Source organism: Lissotriton vulgaris, chromosome 5 (genome assembly GCF_964263255.1).
Source record: "Lissotriton vulgaris chromosome 5, aLisVul1.2, whole genome shotgun sequence".
Classification (NCBI taxonomy): domain Eukaryota; kingdom Metazoa; phylum Chordata; class Amphibia; order Caudata; family Salamandridae; genus Lissotriton; species Lissotriton vulgaris.
In genome coordinates this window covers 1,169,167,735-1,169,185,930 of record NC_141693.1, presented here as the reverse complement: position 1 = coordinate 1,169,185,930, position 18,196 = coordinate 1,169,167,735, and the positions used below count along the sequence as shown (strand labels likewise).

At 46.2% G+C, this 18,196-nt stretch overlaps 1 protein-coding gene across 2 annotated transcripts in view; it reads right to left on the bottom strand.

Annotated features, from left to right (window-relative positions):
* GRK5 (G protein-coupled receptor kinase 5) overlaps positions 1–18,196 on the bottom strand; it is a 638,763-nt gene that overhangs the window by 79,753 nt on the left and 540,814 nt on the right. For both annotated transcript variants that reach the window (XM_086922934.1, XM_086922935.1), the window contains exons 10-12: positions 15,391–15,428; positions 13,516–13,605; positions 13,086–13,294 (exon numbers count right to left, since the gene is read on the bottom strand). In XM_086922934.1, coding sequence (XP_086779060.1) covers positions 13,086–13,294; positions 13,516–13,605; positions 15,391–15,428 — 337 coding nt within the window. The remainder of the gene's footprint in view (positions 1–13,085; positions 13,295–13,515; positions 13,606–15,390; positions 15,429–18,196) is intronic.

Here is an 18,196-nt window from a genome sequence, read left to right as displayed (position 1 = left end):
CACCAAATACACACACACAGGATTATGATCACCGTGTGCGCTCTTCATGATTATAAATCCCTGAAGAGTGGACTGAAGGCTAGCCGAGATCAAGATAGGATCAATAAAGGTCCCACTACTATGACCTTTAAAAGACAGGACAGGCTGTCTACTGGATGGTGCTGTAAGGGACATGGACAAGATCAAGTCATATTCGTTAAGCAAATCATTAAGTATGTCTCCCTGCATAGAGTGTTCAAAGTGGAGCCCCCCTAATCTGGCACAACCCATATCACCCATAGTGGTGAGTGCAGGATCACCACATGGGTAAACATTAAAATCTCCTGCTATCATGAGGCTGTTACAAACATGAACACAATGCTGCCTTAACAAAACCATTCAGCAGTGTTCTGTTACAAACCCCCTGTCGGTTCAATGCATTGTAAAAATTAATCAAGCACAGACTAGTAGTTCCACGCCTTAAAACAATGGCTTGGAGGTTTCTTAAGGCAGAATAGATATTCTTGATCCTGCAATTTAGGGATAGAGAAATGAAAATGACCAAACCACCCCTAGCTCTACCGTTAACTGATGGGGAGGCGGGGACAAGGAAAGCTTTGTACCCCTCCAGATATAAATTGCAGTTCACTGTCCAGGTCTCCTAGAGACAAATCACAGAGAATTGCCTGATGAACTGCACCCATAGTGGATCTACGATCTTCTCTGCTAGCCAGGCAATATTCCAAGACAGAACATTATAAACCTTTGACTTGGATGAATCCTCAGATACTAAAATAGGTAAGGCCTCTATTGGCTCAGGGCTGGGCAACTCATTCATCGTCAGTACTGGTGACCTGACACCTAAGTAAGATAGATCAGAGGACGCCAGGGGCCGAACACTAAGGTCTAAAGGCTCAGGTCTTAAACTCAGTCAATCACAATCATCCAACTTTGAAAGGGCTGCACATCTATTTGGCCCCTGCTGGATAGATGAAAAGTGACAATTCCCCATCGAGATATTCCTGTCAGCCATGGGGTTAAAATTTCTGGCCCTAGTCGACTCCATCGGCTTCTGAAGCCACGTGTGGCGTGATAAATTCAGATTGTCGGGCCTTTGAGGGGGCTCTACCTTATAGAAAAATCCCAAGGGCAAAAGCTGGATACCTTATTCCCGGTTTGCTATTCCAGCCCAGACCTCCTAGAAAATGTTCTCCACAGGCAGTGGATTGTTAAAATTCACCACTACACAATCACCTCCCCTTGATTTATGTTATGTTATGTTATGTTAACTGCATTTATTTTGCGCACAGCTGCTCCAGCGAAGGAGCGTCCTGGCGCATGGAAAAGGTGAACATAACACAACGCGGAAAAAAGGTGAGAGTCAACATAAGAAGATTAAAACAAGTAGGTTTTCACGGCCCTGCGAAATGCTAGAAGATCCTCTAAAAGGCGGATTTCCAAAGGAAGCGAATTCCAGAGTGCCGCAGCTCTCACACGGAAGGAGCGGCCGCCCATCCGGCTAAGCCTGAAACGCGGGGTAACCGCAAGGGATTGCCCTAGGGATCTGAGGGAGCGAGTCGGGACATAAGGGGATATAAGGTTATTGAGGATCTCAGGTGCCGATCCTTTTAAAATTTTAAAAGCAAGGCTGAGTACCTTAAAATGGATTCGGCTTTTCACTGGTAACCAGTGTAAGGACCTCAGAGTGTTGGACGTGGGACATGACCTCGGCAGGCCCACCACTGCTCTCGCAGCTGCGTTCTGGACGCGCTGCAGGCGGACGATCTCAGCTTGCTTAGCTCCCAGCAGGAGCGAGCTGGCATAGTCCAGCCGGGAGATGATCGTCGCTTGGATGACCAACTGTCTCGTCGGGGCATCGAAAAATTTAAGCACCGGCCTCAGTCCGCGCAGAACACCAAAGCAGCATGCTGCCACTCTCTTAGTGTGGGTGGTAAAACATAAGGTGTGGTCGAGCCATACTCCCAGGTTTCTGAGCTCCATCACCGGTATGGGGGCAGGCCCGAGCTCCTGTGGCCACCAATTGTCCCCCCAGCAGTCCGTTCCTCTTCCCACGATCATCACCTCGGTTTTTTTTGCGTTCAGCTGGAGACAGTTGTTATTCATCCAGCTGGCCACCTCTCTCAGCCCATCTCGGAACCTGGGGGCATCCAGTTCGGCGTCCCCGCTGATCGTGACCGCTAGCTGTGTGTCGTCGGCATATGAGGCCATAGTAAGGCCCCACTGCCTGGCGACATCAGCCAGCGGCCGCACGTAGAGATTGAAAAGCGTGGGACTCAGCGAGGAGCCCTGGGGGACCCCCAGGTCCAACTGATGGAATTTGGACTGGAAAGGAGGGGTGGCAACGCAGAAGGAACGATCGCTGAGAAAGGAACGGAACCACTGCAGAGCGGGGCCACAAATGCCAATGTTCTCCAGGCGGTGTAGGAGGATGCGGTGGGACACTGTGTCAAAGGCAGCGCTAAGATCTAATAGAATAAGCGCTGCCGTTTGACCTGCATCCAACACACTCCGCAGATGTTCCACCATTGCCAGAAGGGCGGTCTCCGTGCTGTGCCCAGCACGGAACCCATTCTGCGTAGGATCGAGAACATTGGCCAGGGCCAGATGCTCAGATAAGGCTAGGTTAACATGGGCCTCCATGACTTTGGCCGGCCAGGGAAGCAATGAGATCGGGCGATAGTTTTCCGGTTTTAGAGGATCCAAAGATGGTTTTTTCAGGATCGGGGAAACCACCGCCTGCTTCCACTTGGCAGGAACAGTGCCTGAAGTCAGGGAAAGATTGATTAATGAACACACTGCCGTGCGCCCCTGAAAAGACGGATCTCTGAAGAGAGCAGGTCTGAGTGGGTCCGCCGGGGAGCCGGACTTGACACGTTGTGCCAGCTTGACAAACCCATCCCAAGAGAGAGTAGGGAGAGAATGTAATACCAGGCGGCTGCAGAGGTCATTCCGAGGAGAAAGTGGTAATGTCATGCTGGGAAATGACAAATAGATGTTCTTAACTTTCTCCAAAAAGAAAGCAGCCAAAATCTCACACTGTGAGGTGGAACCATCCACAGGCGGAGCCGCTCTCTTAGCCATCAAGTCTTTTAAGGCTTTAAAGATGGTCTTCGAGGGGTTATGGCTATTACGGAATTCCGTAGCGTAGAACGCCGCGCGGGCTCTACAGATAGCTCGATGGTAGAGCTTAACAGCGGCCAAGTACGCGTTTTTTTTTAACGGCATCGTACGCCTTCCGCCACTCCCTTTCTGCCCGCCTACACGAGCTCTTCAGAGCGCGGAGAGCACTGTCGTACCAAGGGCTCGACTGCCTGGAGCTGGATTTACTTGCAATAACAGGCACCAATCTGTCAAGCGCCTTAGTAACCCAGCTGCAAAATTGGTCGTAGCCCAGACTAGCGTCAGACAGAGGGCCAAGTGGCTCTTCGGCCATGATACGATGAAGATCCTCAAGCCTGAGCTTATTCCAATGCCACCGCGGACCCACTTTGGAGGTGGAATAGTAGGGGTTACGGGGAGAGGTAGCCACATGGACACCAAATAATGGTCAGTCCAACACACTGGAGAAATAGCCGAGACTTGGACATCCGATAAGTTGGTGAAGAATGGGTCCAAGATGTGCCCTGCCACGTGCGTGGGTTGAGTGACAAGTTGGGTCAGCTGAAAGGCCTCCATATCCGCCAGGAAACCACTGACGGCCGCGGTCTGTTGGGTGTCAAAATGGAGGTTGAGGTCACCTATGATGCAGAAATTAGCGCAATCACTAGCTAGCGTACTCACTGCCTCAGGGAAAGCTCCCCTGAAAGCTACATCGCTGCCAGGAGGGCGGTACACGACCATCCCAGACAGCGTGAACTGAGGACTGATAGTGATCTTAAACAGGGCGCTTTCGCAGCCTGCAATATGCAGACCAGTCCAGGAGCACGCAAAAGTAGATTTTAAAGCTAGGGCAATACCTCCACCTCTAGACAGCCGGTTCCATGTAAAAAGTGAGTAACCTGGGGGACAAGCCAGATTAATTATGGCTGTGTCTGTATCCTGGAGCCAGGTCTCGGTGATGATAAATAGATCTGGCTCCTCGTCAGTAATGAGGTCCATAATAGAAAGATGGTGTTTAACCAGAGATCTGGTATTGAGATTTAATATCCGCAGACCCTGGACTTGACCATCACTCATCCGAGGCACCCTTATGCCAGCCAATGGGGCGGCGGAGTTATCATAGGCTCGAATACCCGTGGACTGGTCAAGCGACCATCTCTTGCAGGCACATTGGTAAGGGCCACACAAAGGATGTTTAAGTGCGACAGCACATCGAGGGAGGGAGTGGCCAATCGCCTGGAGCGCTGCACTGGTGTACACAAGCATCCTGCCTTCCAGAGAATAATGGGCGGAAGTGGCCCGCTGCGCCCCGCGCGTCCTTAGCGCGGACGGGCGCAGACGGGCAGGACTCTGGCAAGACTCCGGCAAGCGACGGCGTCCTAGCTGCGCGTTCCCGCTGCGCGGGAGAGAGCTACTTTAAATAGGCGGCGAAATAGAGGAAGGAGCGCAAGGACGCTCCAAGATGGCGCCCGCCGAAAATGCCAGCGTCCCAATCAAAGATGGCGCCTGTCGACGATCTCCACACCACCCACGGAACCCGGACCCACCAAACGGTGGTGAATGTTCCAAAAATTATATGCAGGTAAGGGGGAGGAAGGGGAAAGCCCAGCCAAAGCGCATTTAAAATACAGCAGTAAATTTACTCAATAAGCCACAAACAGTGAGGTTAAAAACACACACAGCGCTTACAGAACGCAGCGCGGTAATGCGGCACCTTTTCCAGGCTGACCGCTGGCTAAACTCGCCTTAAATAGGCGGCGAAATAGAGGAAGGAGCGCAAGGACGCTCCAAGATGGCGCCCGCCGAAAATGCCAGCGTCCCAATCAAAGATGGCGCCTGTCGACGATCTCCACACCACCCACGGAACCCGGACCCACCAAACGGTGGTGAATGTTCCAAAAATTATATGCAGGTAAGGGGGAGGAAGGGGAAAGCCCAGCCAAAGCGCATTTAAAATACAGCAGTAAATTTACTCAATAAGCCACAAACAGTGAGGTTAAAAACACACACAGCGCTTACAGAACGCAGCGCGGTAATGCGGCACCTTTTCCAGGCTGACCGCTGGCTAAACTCGCCTTAAATAGGCGGCGAAATAGAGGAAGGAGCGCAAGGACGCTCCAAGATGGCGCCCGCCGAAAATGCCAGCGTCCCAATCAAAGATGGCGCCTGTCGACGATCTCCACACCACCCACGGAACCCGGACCCACCAAACGGTGGTGAATGTTCCAAAAATTATATGCAGGTAAGGGGGAGGAAGGGGAAAGCCCAGCCAAAGCGCATTTAAAATACAGCAGTAAATTTACTCAATAAGCCACAAACAGTGAGGTTAAAAACACACACAGCGCTTACAGAACGCAGCGCGGTAATGCGGCACCTTTTCCAGGCTGACCGCTGGCTAAACTCGCCTTAAATAGGCGGCGAAATAGAGGAAGGAGCGCAAGGACGCTCCAAGATGGCGCCCGCCGAAAATGCCAGCGTCCCAATCAAAGATGGCGCCTGTCGACGATCTCCACACCACCCACGGAACCCGGACCCACCAAACGGTGGTGAATGTTCCAAAAATTATATGCAGGTAAGGGGGAGGAAGGGGAAAGCCCAGCCAAAGCGCATTTAAAATACAGCAGTAAATTTACTCAATAAGCCACAAACAGTGAGGTTAAAAACACACACAGCGCTTACAGAACGCAGCGCGGTAATGCGGCACCTTTCTTAGACCTTCCCAGCCAAGCTACACGGCGTACTATGATAATATTCTGGTCAATCGCCAGGCCCACAGCAGTGTTACTAGACAGCCAATGGGTAACCTTGTTCTTGAGTTGGGAAAAGCCCTCCTTAGAGCCTGATGGAAGAGGCGGGACGTTCCCTAGAATGACCACCAGCGGTGTCGATTGCGGCAGGAGATCAATAACTGCTAAATTATGCTGCACCTCGTTGGAATACCCCTGCGGCATGCCCTCGTTCTTGCCTGAGTTAAGGGAGGCTTGGCCGGGTTGCTTCACTAACAGTGCCACCCTGGACGACGGACTCTCAGGTGGCTTGTTACACAACCCTCCTGTGCTACTAGGTAACATATTTGCAGCAGGAGATGTAGTGCCAGTGGGAGGATAAATAGCCCCAAACACCCCCCTAGGGGCTTAGTACCCGTTACTTTTTTGGGTTCTGATAAGACTAACGCAGCACCACTTTGACGTTGAGTAGATTGTATTAATTTGTACTGGTCTGTGATACTTTGCTCAATACAGTTTAACTTAACCATAATTGGACGTAATTTTTCTTCCAGCATGCTGCACAATGTAGACTTGAAAACTTCTATCATGGTGCTATCAAAGACTGACGGGGCTGCCATCAAAGCTGTCCTAATATCAGGCGCCGGTTATGGCAGTACATTAGGTTTCGTTTTTTTTGCTTGGCTACCTATCGCTTTGCCTTTCCTTTTCATGCTGCCATTGGACCCTCGTACCTCCCCCGGTTGTTGACTCGGGATAGGATCGCTGGATGCATCTAATAGGAGGAGTCTTCCCACTTTCCCCAGCCTTTCTTTTGGTGGCTAAGGAAGCTGCCCCCTGCCTATTTTTAACAATTACAACGGGGGACAGAGGCACATATATTACCTCCCCCTGAGATTCTAATACGGGGAAAGCACGTCCGTGACACTGCCCAAACCTGTTGAAAGTATGGTGCTTCCAACCTCATCAACACAATCCTTGGATTGATTATTGGACCCACCCAGGAGAGGAAGGAGGCCGCTAGTGAGAGATCTAGATAAGCGCCTATTTACTAACTCGATCTCCCTATCTATAACTGAAGCAGCTGTAGTTAAAAAAGCCATCCATGGTGGTTACAGATGTTCTAGCTGTACCTAAGGGCCCTTCATGGGTCGCCTGAGTCTTTCGCCTCCCCATGACAGATGAACTGGTTTGAAATCCCAAGCTTGCCTCGAACAAATGGGCCCTACAGTAACCAACCTGCAGCAAATCTAAAACTTAACTCTCAAACACAATGGCCACTAAATAGTAACATTAAATATACGATATAAATGAAGAAGTCACACAAAAATTATTTAAAAGATATCCAAAGATTAAAAACTAAAATAACCTGGCGCTGCCCAGCCTCTTCCGGCCGCTGACGGGCGCGGATAGGCCAGCTCTTGGCCCGGGCTTTGCCCGGGCACGCCTGTGCGCCTCCCGCGCTGCATAAGGCTCCAGGTGAATTTATTCACCTCCTGGCGCTTAGATGACATCAGTAAAACTCGCCAGTGGAGGCTGCTGGGCAATGCAGTCCCTCTCCCTGTCCGCCCACGTCCAAACCAGCAGAACTAGCGGGGCGGACGTCGAAGAGGAAACGTTGTAGGCAGCGTACTAGGCCCCGGAGCAAAGTGGCAGGTAGGCCGCAGTTTACTGAAGCATAGCCACAAAGGGACAAATGGCAAAAGTGTTCCTTCGGGGTTGTATATTGAGGTGTCAGCATCTTTGATGCCTGCCAAAGCGAAGTCAGTGCGTAGAATCCATCCACAAGGGGCTCTGAGTAAGCACAGAAGGCTAAAGATTACAGACTTATCACAAAAGTCTGTGACACTAGACTGCCTATACAAGAATTTAATGTGCTCAAACAAAGCAGAGCAGAAGGTGCGGGCAACAATCTCACCCCTCATGTCGAAATGTGAGAGATAATGTGTCAGCGGTCCAACAGCACCACGAAGGTCCTATTGCTGCATAGAACTGGCACGCCGGAGACTCTACATCCATCTCAAAGTTGGGAACGGGGACTACCAAAGAGAATTGAAGAGCAGGATGAAGTTGAGATCGGATGAAAGAGCCACATCAACTGATGAAAAGAGCTGTTAGTAAGAAATGGACAATCCAGTGAAAGAAGAACAAGCCATAACACTGTCTAAAATCAAAGAAGCTGGGTACATTGCAGCAGAAAAAATTTCCTAAGAGGAGAATAGTCTTCGCTGAGATGCCAGGAATAGGAAAGGCACAGTCAGCTGGTATGACAAACTCTAGGGATGCAACTGTGTGCTTGTGAGGCTTGTAGAGGGTTGAGTGGAAGGTGGTGGGGGTCTCAGGACCAGGCTTACTGGAAGATTGGGCCTGGTAACTGCCCACTTTGCCCATCCCTTAAAATGGCTCTGCAAGCGAACCATAGCTAAACCATTGGTTTGGCTCATCTCTATTAGCCAAAACATGTAGCAAAGCCTTCAAAATATTTGCCTTGTAAATTAAGCAACAAATAATATGTAAAACGTGATTATGACTAAAAACAATGAATTAGTGCCTCTTTAACACATGCATTAGCTCACATCACTGCACCAACATAAAGTGAAAAGTTCTAACCATGAACTTAGAAACATTTATGAACCATTCTACTTGAGTAATCATGCCATGAGTGAACCAAGCGAACCAAATTTTAGGTGCCCTTTATAGAATGGCAAATGTTGGAGCAACACTACAAGCAATTAAAGCATATAAAGTAGAGCTATATTGTAAAGGGTCCACCCTGAACTAAATTATTTGAAGGTACTCTCAAATGTTACAATCAAGTAAATTGGACACAGAAGTAAATTGATTTGCATAGGATCAGACAATTTGGTCAAGCAGGGAAATGCAATTAAGCCACTGACTAGTAGGATTTTTTTCCTCTGTCCTAGAATGCCAAAATGTGAGTGTTTTTGTTCTAATCTGTCAGGTGCTAACACAAAGAGAACATGTTAAATAAATCTGATGCAATATTTTTTTTTAACTAAATAGCGATTGGGAGGAAGGAGAGTCTTCGTATGCGGATATCACTGACTTTCTCAGACTTAAAAGGATGATTCAACACCTCATGTATTAGCCTTCTACTGGATAATGGCCTTGAACGAAAGCAAGCACAACTGCTCAGCTACTCTCAGGCTGAAGCATGAAGTCCATTTACTGGTTGTAGACACACCCCTGTAGTCCAGCAGGTCAGTCCGCTCAGCAGCGCAATTACAGAGCTGAATCTCAATCACAGAAGTCAAGGACAGGCTCCTGGCGAGAATGCCACCTAGCTTTCAGAAAAGCTAAAACTACGGACAGATGCCATCTGTTGCAAGATTAATAATGGACAACAGACAATATGCTTGATCTACAGATAGTCTGTATAAATAACGGATAGGGGGCGTAACTAGGTAAAGATTGTGTAGCTAAAGCAAAAACAGTTGTCAAATGCAAATATCCCTATCGGTCAATAAACACGATCTCTGGCTTTATGACTGACACGCCCATCAAAAACCATGTGAAATGTGTGTGGATGGACTAGAGTTTTCCATTTCACCACTGGAGGAGTCTTAAAGCTTGACATTGGCTCAGGGGCTTTGCCCAGAAGTTTTTCGTCATAAAATGAGTACCAATAAACATCGGTTATTCATTGCCAAGAGACCCATGGGTTAACGTGCACTTTAAAAATACATATGTTATGTTTATGTTATAAGCATGGTCAACCACACTTAAAAAAATAAGTCTACCAGTAAAGAGCGATAACCATCACCTCAAGCTGACCACAATCTACACTTGGTAACTTATGGCCCTCTTCTAGGTAGCCCTCATCCAGTCCATAATACTTTCAAGACTGGCTTACGTCAACATGTAGTACATCAGCCTTCCACTCTAAATTACAAAACTAATGCAGTCAAAACTAATGAACCAGTCCAATGTATAGTCTCAGACTGTTCAAACCTTTGATAAACGTCCACAGGCAGCGATGGAACGCATGTATGAAATCTAGAAGTTGAAATAAGTCCCTGAAGGTGCCCCGGTGATGCTGGAACGAGACCTCTAGATATAAGTGGGCAAATATGTTTCAAAGCCACTCTGTCACTGATGAAATTTTTCGGTTGAATACTCTGATGGTGTAGCTGTACACTGAAGTCCTCCAATCCTCTGAAACACTTCTGCTAGCATGGATGGAAGATCTGAACGTGCTACAAATCTTGGAGAAACTAAAGACCCTTTTCTTCCAGCGTTTATTTTTCAGATCCCCAAAAACGTGTCTGCAGTCGTATATTCTATTGAGACAGGAATATCACATGCATGGCAAACAGGCTTGCACTCCTGCCATGATTGCCCAACTATATGTTAAACTGGCATCCCCTCTTTTTGGTGGTCCTAGCATCACACTAATTTGGGGTGCATGTTGAAGTCTAGGCCTGTCCCTAGTAATGCATGGTCCAGAACCTGTTATGTGCATAGGAGTATTGTCCATGTCCAGGGCAGACCATTAAATCAATGGGGTCTCACCCACAGAATCAAAGGACCTGGGTATAAATAATATAAAGAAAGGTGGTCCTTGATATTAATTCAAACAAAACATATATGAGTATCGCTTATGTCTTGGGAGTGCGATTAAATCTGCACACATTGATTCAAGCAACGGGGGGGGGGGGAGATATATTGGCATTGGTATCATTTACGTCCAGGGCAGGTCCTATAAAGTGATGGCGGCAGCATAGCAAGTTTTATGAATCATTAGTGTGATAGACCTTTATTTCTGTGTCAAGCAGAGTGCGCTCTACTGAACCCTTTTGTTGATAGTTCCTCTGTTATGTGAACCCCAGACCCTTGCGTTGACATTCAGCATGCATGTCGAGCGCATTGATATGCAGTGAGTGTTAGACGCATGTATGGTAGTAGGGCTCTGTGTGTTGAGACTGAGTACTGGGACCAGTGGGATCCGTTTTGGATGGCTCATAGTTTAGCATTAGTTTATAAGAAACTGGGGCTACCCGTTTACCAACCTGAAACTCCCTATTAATTATCAACAGAGGAATATCTTCTTTTGAGGCGATCCATTGATGCCATAATCACATTGCTGCCATCACCATTATCCCATACTTTTTTGATCTGTGGGGCAAATGGCTTCTACCATTGCTTATGCTCTACCTTTGCTCAGTCCTGGTGATGATTCTTGATTGATTGTGGGTTGAAACACCATAGGCTCTGTAGGCAATTACACTCACTGAATTAAATTCATAAATGTTTTGATACTGACAATCTGTGCAAACATCAATTAATTTCATTGTCCAATGCCTCTCTCCTTTGGTATACATAACTTGATATTCCTTTAAAATCTCCCTCACTGTTTTATCACGTGAGCATTGAACAGGAGTATGACAAATTAAATGTTGCATACCTTGGTTTACATAATGGCTATTATCACTTATTCCCTTCTTTAAAAATATCCTCTAAGCATCCCAACTTTGAGTTATTTGTTGATTGTGTAACATTCATTCTGCTACAAACCATCGTTCTTTTTATCCCTGCTTTCGAATGGCACAAAATGAAGTGTTGATACAGCTTAACCGGCCAACGGAATTGAATTGGCTGCAGTCCTGTGGCTGGAACTCCAGAAACATTTAATGAGCTGCTTGCTAGCAAATGACAACTGATGAGTTCTTCCTTAGTTCTACCATTTGGTAGATGGCAGGTGTGAGGAGTGGGACTGCAGTTTATGTTGTTTCGGAGGAGGACTCTTCTAAACAGAGTCTGCCCCTTTGGCAATCTCTGATTTCTGCTTCAGAAAGGATGGTGACATCCAGCAGGAGACCCCACACTTCACTGCGCCCTTGTTTTGGATTTTCTTTTAACCCCTTGCGTGCGGCGGGAATTCCCCGCCCATGCTGACTCCGCCTTGCGCAGGCGGAGTCATGACGGAACGGTTCCGTCATCAGCACAGCTCACCCGTAGCTGATGACGGAACCGTTCTGTCATCAGCATGCAAGGGGTTAACTAAATGTTATTGAGGTTTTGAGAATACTCTACCTTGGATGGGCTAACAAGATTAATAAACATTTGCCTGGCATTTCCAACAGATCTGCAGCCTGGGAGGGGGGAGTTTGTTTTGGATACCACTGCTTGAAAACTGCACCATTGCTACCAGCTGTGGGAGTCGTCACCTTGCACAAAGGTTTTCCTTCAGTTCATGACCAAGGAAGGGAAGGGAGTGCTCTGCTGAGTACTAGAAGGAGGACTGTGTGACCAGGGTTGGTGTCTGCATGTCCCCAGAGGCGGACCCATGGGTGGTTGGGAGGTCCTCTCCATCTCAGGCACTCTTATCTGGAGACCATAACTAGTCAGTCCCTGGTACACCCCTCACACCATATTACAGAGCTAGAGTCTTGAGGCCCAGGTACAACAAACACTGTAGTAAATAGAAATGATGTCCAGGTAGCCCTGGTGAAGTCAGGTTTTATCGATTGTAACTCTGAATGGCACTTTAATACATTATGTCTGACACCCACACCTCATTTCCTGAGATTCTGAAAATCCAAGGATAGTAAACCCAAGGAGGCTCAAAAGGATACCGGGATAATAGTCTCTTTTCAATTAATTTCCATAGACTAACCACTATAAAACCCACATTAGTGACAGTCTAAAAATTGGTCCTATACCCTGCCACCAGAAGGTAGTCTGACCCTCTTTTCGAATTTGTAGTACTTTGGATTATTCTACATGTTGCCATTGTTAAGAAAGGCATACATGCTTTTAAAGAGAAAGCCTTACTACACAGTGAACTTCATAGAGGGTGGTTACTTTGCTTCATACTGTACCAGAGTTGCACACCCTTCCCACCTTTTTTGGTAAGCCTTTACTGCTGAACCACCCATTTGGAGAGTGAGAGCCAAATCGGATACTTGACATCGAGTGTGCAGAGCACGGCAATAGTACCCAAGAACCTAGGCCACAACTTCTACCTATTTTTAGCAAACCACTCGTTCGGTACCTGCCATGGAGCCGCTGGTGGTGAATATTCACTCAAGTGCCCAATTACCACTGACTTACTGAAGATCTGGTGAAAGGGCATGACGCCAAAGCCACCCTAAACCCAGCTTGAGGAACCCAAAATGCCTAGCTCATAAACCATCATTAAACCTTAATTCCTTTCTGTTTTAATATTAAGCCATTACCCGGGTAGGCCATCTCGTTTGTTCTAGTCCCCACACAAAGCTTAAAGTCAACAGTCCTTACCATTTTACAGATTGACTCTGCCTCTTCAGAAAACTTTTCAGAGTACACCTCGTCGGTCTCGAGGACTCGTCGGTCCACCTCCTCTCGCTTCACCTTCTCCTTCCTCCCACGGAAAGGACACTGCCCCGCAATCATCTCGTAGATCAAACAGCCCAGCCCCCAGTAGTCAGGGCTGAATGTGTACTTCTGGTTATTTAGGACTTCCGGAGCTATGAAAAGAGTAAAATAAAATCCAGAATCCGAGAAAGGGTGTGTTTCATTAATAGAAAGCTATCGCTTTCATGACTCATTCTCCATTGGTAATCAAAGAAGAAAGAAAGTGGACTATGGCATTACTTCAGAAGACTTGCATAAGATCTACGGAGAAGCCAGCGTTCTATTTAAGTCACATTGAGCAAAATTGTTAAGTGTAGGGCAAGGTGACACTTACCCATATAGCCCACCGTCCCAACACGCCCACGGATTGCTTCACCCTCTGGGATCTTCACCGCCAGTCCCAGATCTGAGATTCGAATATGCCCTACGGAAGAAATAGCAGAAGGTCCATAAGGGAGTGACTGAACAATATGCCATAAGCAAGGAAAATTAGAATCACCATCGAAGCCCACTGAGATGGCCCAAAGTAGTACAGAGTACTGTGTGCAGAGTCAGAAGAGCTTATATTTCTTTAGGGGCAGTGTCATGTGGAAACATAAGGCCTACATAATTAGAATGCTGGCAGAGCTCAAAGAAGCAATACCCACAACCCCACAAAATGGCAAATTACATTACATTGATGTCAACAAATGTTTCTTTTCAATTTTAATTCTCTATGTATTTTTGAATAGCAAAGCTTAAATCGTTTGCATTAAAAAATAAATCTGTGGCTGATTTTTAGGATCTGGACAAATCCTCGCTTGTTAGACAATATCTGGGATGGGCAGCACAGAGAAAATGGGAACACTGTTTAAGGGTAAGTTATGTTATGTTAGTGTGATTTCTAAAGCGCACGAATACGCGAAGGTGTGCAAGCTTCTAGAAACTGAATTGTAATGGACCACTGGAGTGATTCTTTAAAAGCCTCAACACTACCATTTGGTGCTCCTGGAGGACGGGAATCATACCCATTGTCCACAAAGAAGTACATTTGTACCAAATGAGCGAAACCTTTTGCTGCCAGTCTGATCTTCATCAAATGAGGGAAATACGGCCTGTAGATGGGCGTTAATGTATGGATGTACAAGCACTAGTGGCTCAATGGTTAGAGAGGCAGACCCTGATGCAGAGGTCTGGCCTGGGATCAGGGTTCAATTCCCGACGCGGCAGGGTCTTGGGCTCATTTGTCTGCGGACTCGATAATTCTCGCCTCGGCGCCTACTCTAATCATGGGGTCCCACGCTGCAACTCTGGGCAATAGCTTGCTTAATCTCCACAACGGCCCCTACAACACTGGGATGCCTGGCTTCACCTTGGGGGTGCCCAGAAGGGGCATCTCACAGGGAGAGCCAGGAAGGGTTCCACAGCGTTATACAGCGCCAGGACGCCCCGGTGATGGGCAGCTGTGCGCTTTACAAGAATCCTACATTTACATTTACTTGTAAAGCATGAACCTTGACGAATACACTCTACTTTGAAGCATCAAGGTGTAAGATGATGAAGAAAAGATGGCTGTGACTAAATACAAAGACAGGATGGAGTGGCGGTTTGTAAAGCCTTTAAAGCCCAGAGGCAACTGTGTTGCTGGTCCTTTTAAGTTTATTAGTGGCTCCTTGAAGAGCTGAGCGTCCAGAAACAATGGAGGCCAACTCTGATGTGTCCTGGATGTTGTTCCATGTTCTAGATGCATACATTGAGAAGAATAAGAACTATGGTACTCTGCTTTCACAATTGGTAAATGATATAAAAACTCCTCTTCCCTATAAATGATATCTTCTGCCTGCACCAGCAGGCAATTATTTCATGTCCTCATCTGGATGCTGCAAAAACCAAGGTGGTTATGGAAAAAGGCTATAAATTCCTTAACATGGAACGAGAAAGAAAGCAAAAGAAGAAGGTGACAACAGTATATGATAAGCAAAAGAAAAGCTATTGACACACAAACGGTTTTTATTTAGGTAGTTGCCAGGCAAGAAGAGGCATACTCAAGTAGCCTGGTCGTCCCTATCTACCATGACTTATGCTTCCATCCCCAGTCCACCCGAAGAAATACGTGTATGAGCTGGGGCTGCATTTATGAACTGCTCCTTGCTGGTAAAACCTTAGAACAAACACAATGAAGAGAAGACAGTACAGGGGATGAAAGCCCCAAAGCCTATCGCACACTTACCATAGTCATCCAACAGGATATTCTCTGGCTTCAGATCCCTGCAATCCAAAAAGGCAGCGGTGAGTGTCAATGCATTGTCCATTACACGCATTAATTAAGGTCTGGACCAAGACTGCCAGAGTGAGACCTGCTCAAACATGCATCTTTGACCCTGTGGTGGCACAGCTACTCACCTGCTCTGACTCGCCCACCACCACCCGCAGCTTACACCTGAATAGAGTCTCAACCGGGAAGCAACAGAGTCCAAAGTGGAGCTCCCTTGCAAATCCCCAAATCAGTGGCTCCATTCAACTTCAGTAAATTCTCATTATCAACCTCGCAAGCCAACGACACGGCCAACGAACGAGCACAAATGAATAACAGCTAGTTACATGATCAGTGCACATATCACAATTGTCCAAAGCAATAGCGTCACTCGGGATGTAAGATATGACGTAGTTAATCGTTAACTGCTGTCCTAACTGTTAACGTTTTACAGCTAAAATTTCAATACATTGAGAAAATCATTTTGAGGCACTATAATACACGTGTGTCGCACGTGTCGCGTGAGGCACATGTGAACTTAGAACAGATTCAATGCAGCAAAAGGAGTCTTTTATGCAAGATTCAACCTAACAAACTTTAAGGTGACTGGAGGTACAATAAACTTTAAACATATAAACAATTCACAATTAATCAGTATTGTAATAGTATTATTATAATAATGTCAAACTACATTTGTGCTCAATCAGCCACTACATCAAACGTTTTGTGTTTACTTTCAGATTTCTGAAAACGCATTTTTATTCCCGCGATTTGAAACCACTCGCTTGCGGTTTGGTACATGCCCTCTGTGAACGCAGCTTCACTGAACCTGAACTGCCTTAAAGATGCATTTGCTGGGGTGAAGTTGTGAAAAGACTTTGAAACAGCTCTAACTTTCCTTTATTTTGGTCTTTCTTTATTTTTCTTTCAATTTCGTTAGACTAAAGTCCGAACTCCATTTGAAAGAGACGCAGCTTTCCCTTCTGGGTGTGATAAGGAAGACAGTTACTGGGCGAGGATCGAGTTCATAATAGATAATAATGTTTTTAAAGTTTGTGAAGTGGTTTTGGGTACGATTGCGTTTTTATCTATTTATCTTTATTTCGTAAAGTACTGCATTTGTATTGCGTTTGGAAAGTTTCTTATTGTTATTAGTAAATGCCCATTCAGGCTTACCACAGTTTGCTTTGCTGTGCTTTAAAATATTATAATAACCTAAACTACCATATGGGGCTAACTTCAGAATCCTGAAGAAGGATGTAGCCAGCCAGTCAGCCATACTGGTAATACTTTTTGGGTAGTCGATGGATTGATGCTTACTAAAGTAATTTTGCTTGCATTGTCTACATTTGTGTCTGTTAAAATGGCAACATATTTGTCCACAAGTAAAAAAAAAGGAGGAATGTAACAATCTTTGTAACAGACTTCGCTGAATTCTACAGACAGGCAATCTTTTCAAAGCACTCAGCACATGAACAGGGTTCATCTATTCTCATACTGCATGCCCATTAGGTCATAAGAAGCTGCCTGGAGGGGTCCCCTCTGAGGATAATGGGATGACAGTATCCACGGGCCAAGTGTTTTTTTTTCTATTTAAAGTCACTTCCTGTGATTGTCCACGATAAGGGTGAGCAAAACATTTTGCCTAAATGCCAACAGACCAAAAATACGGGCAATTTTTAGTGCCACTGCTAAGGCACGTTTGGTTTGGAATATCGCCAAACCCCACGCTAAGTGTAGATTAGAAAAGAGGCAGCATTTTCTACCCGACTACAGATAACTACTTTTATACAGGCTGCCTGTGCCTCATTGGACCACAGAACTAAGTACAGAAGTTCCGGGAGCCGAAAGCTTTCCCGATCTGCTCTGTGCACACACACTTACTCTCACTTGTAGACTCCAGACAACCACAAATACTAAAACAGCAGTTTCTTTAGGCAGTTTTACTGGACGCCTTACAGCCAATCAAAGCTGTTGGACAGACACTCGGGCCTGCCGTGACCCACCCATCTCATCACAGACTGTTTGTGACCAGACGAGTAGGGTGTGCAGTTCTAATAATTTCATGTCCTACTATAAGGTACTGCCAGATTTTGTCAGTCTTTTTATTTACGCATGGATTGATGTAATGGTATTTGGTTAATCACCCTTGTATGCTCTGGACAGAAAAAAAATCACCCTTACATATGACAAAATCAATTTTCCAAGCTCTTACCATAAAAATAAGCCAGAGAAGAACAGATGTGGTATAATAAATGTAAGAGTCCGAAGACAAACCAAGTATTAATAGTGCTTTACTCTAGAAGTAACATTGTCTCGCTTCTCCTTGAAGAAGTCACTTCTACAGATAGAGACTGCACCCTTCATACATCCTGTGTCCTGTGGATGGAGAATCATCAACAAGAAGTGTTTAGTAGCGGGCCGCTTTCATATGTGCTGAACATTCACACTTTCCCCAGTTCAGTTCCCACAGGTAACAATGAAGAGCATTTCAACAGCAGTTTTAGAATCTCGACTGAAGTTGAGACACTGAGTAGCATTGCTGCCCAATAATTAATGGAGTCTGGCCTCTCCCTGTGACCAAGGTCCATAACCTTTGGGTTTTTTGAGAGTACGAATATGAAAGACTATGTATAGCTTCAATGTGCTCAGTAAATTCAAAGCCCTTTGCCAAGTATGCAAGGAAACCAATGAGTTGTGATTATAAAAACATGCTGTATCCAGATGTGTCCTCGTGATTGACCAGGAAGCCTGTTCTGGTGAAGAACGCTGCTGTTTGAAT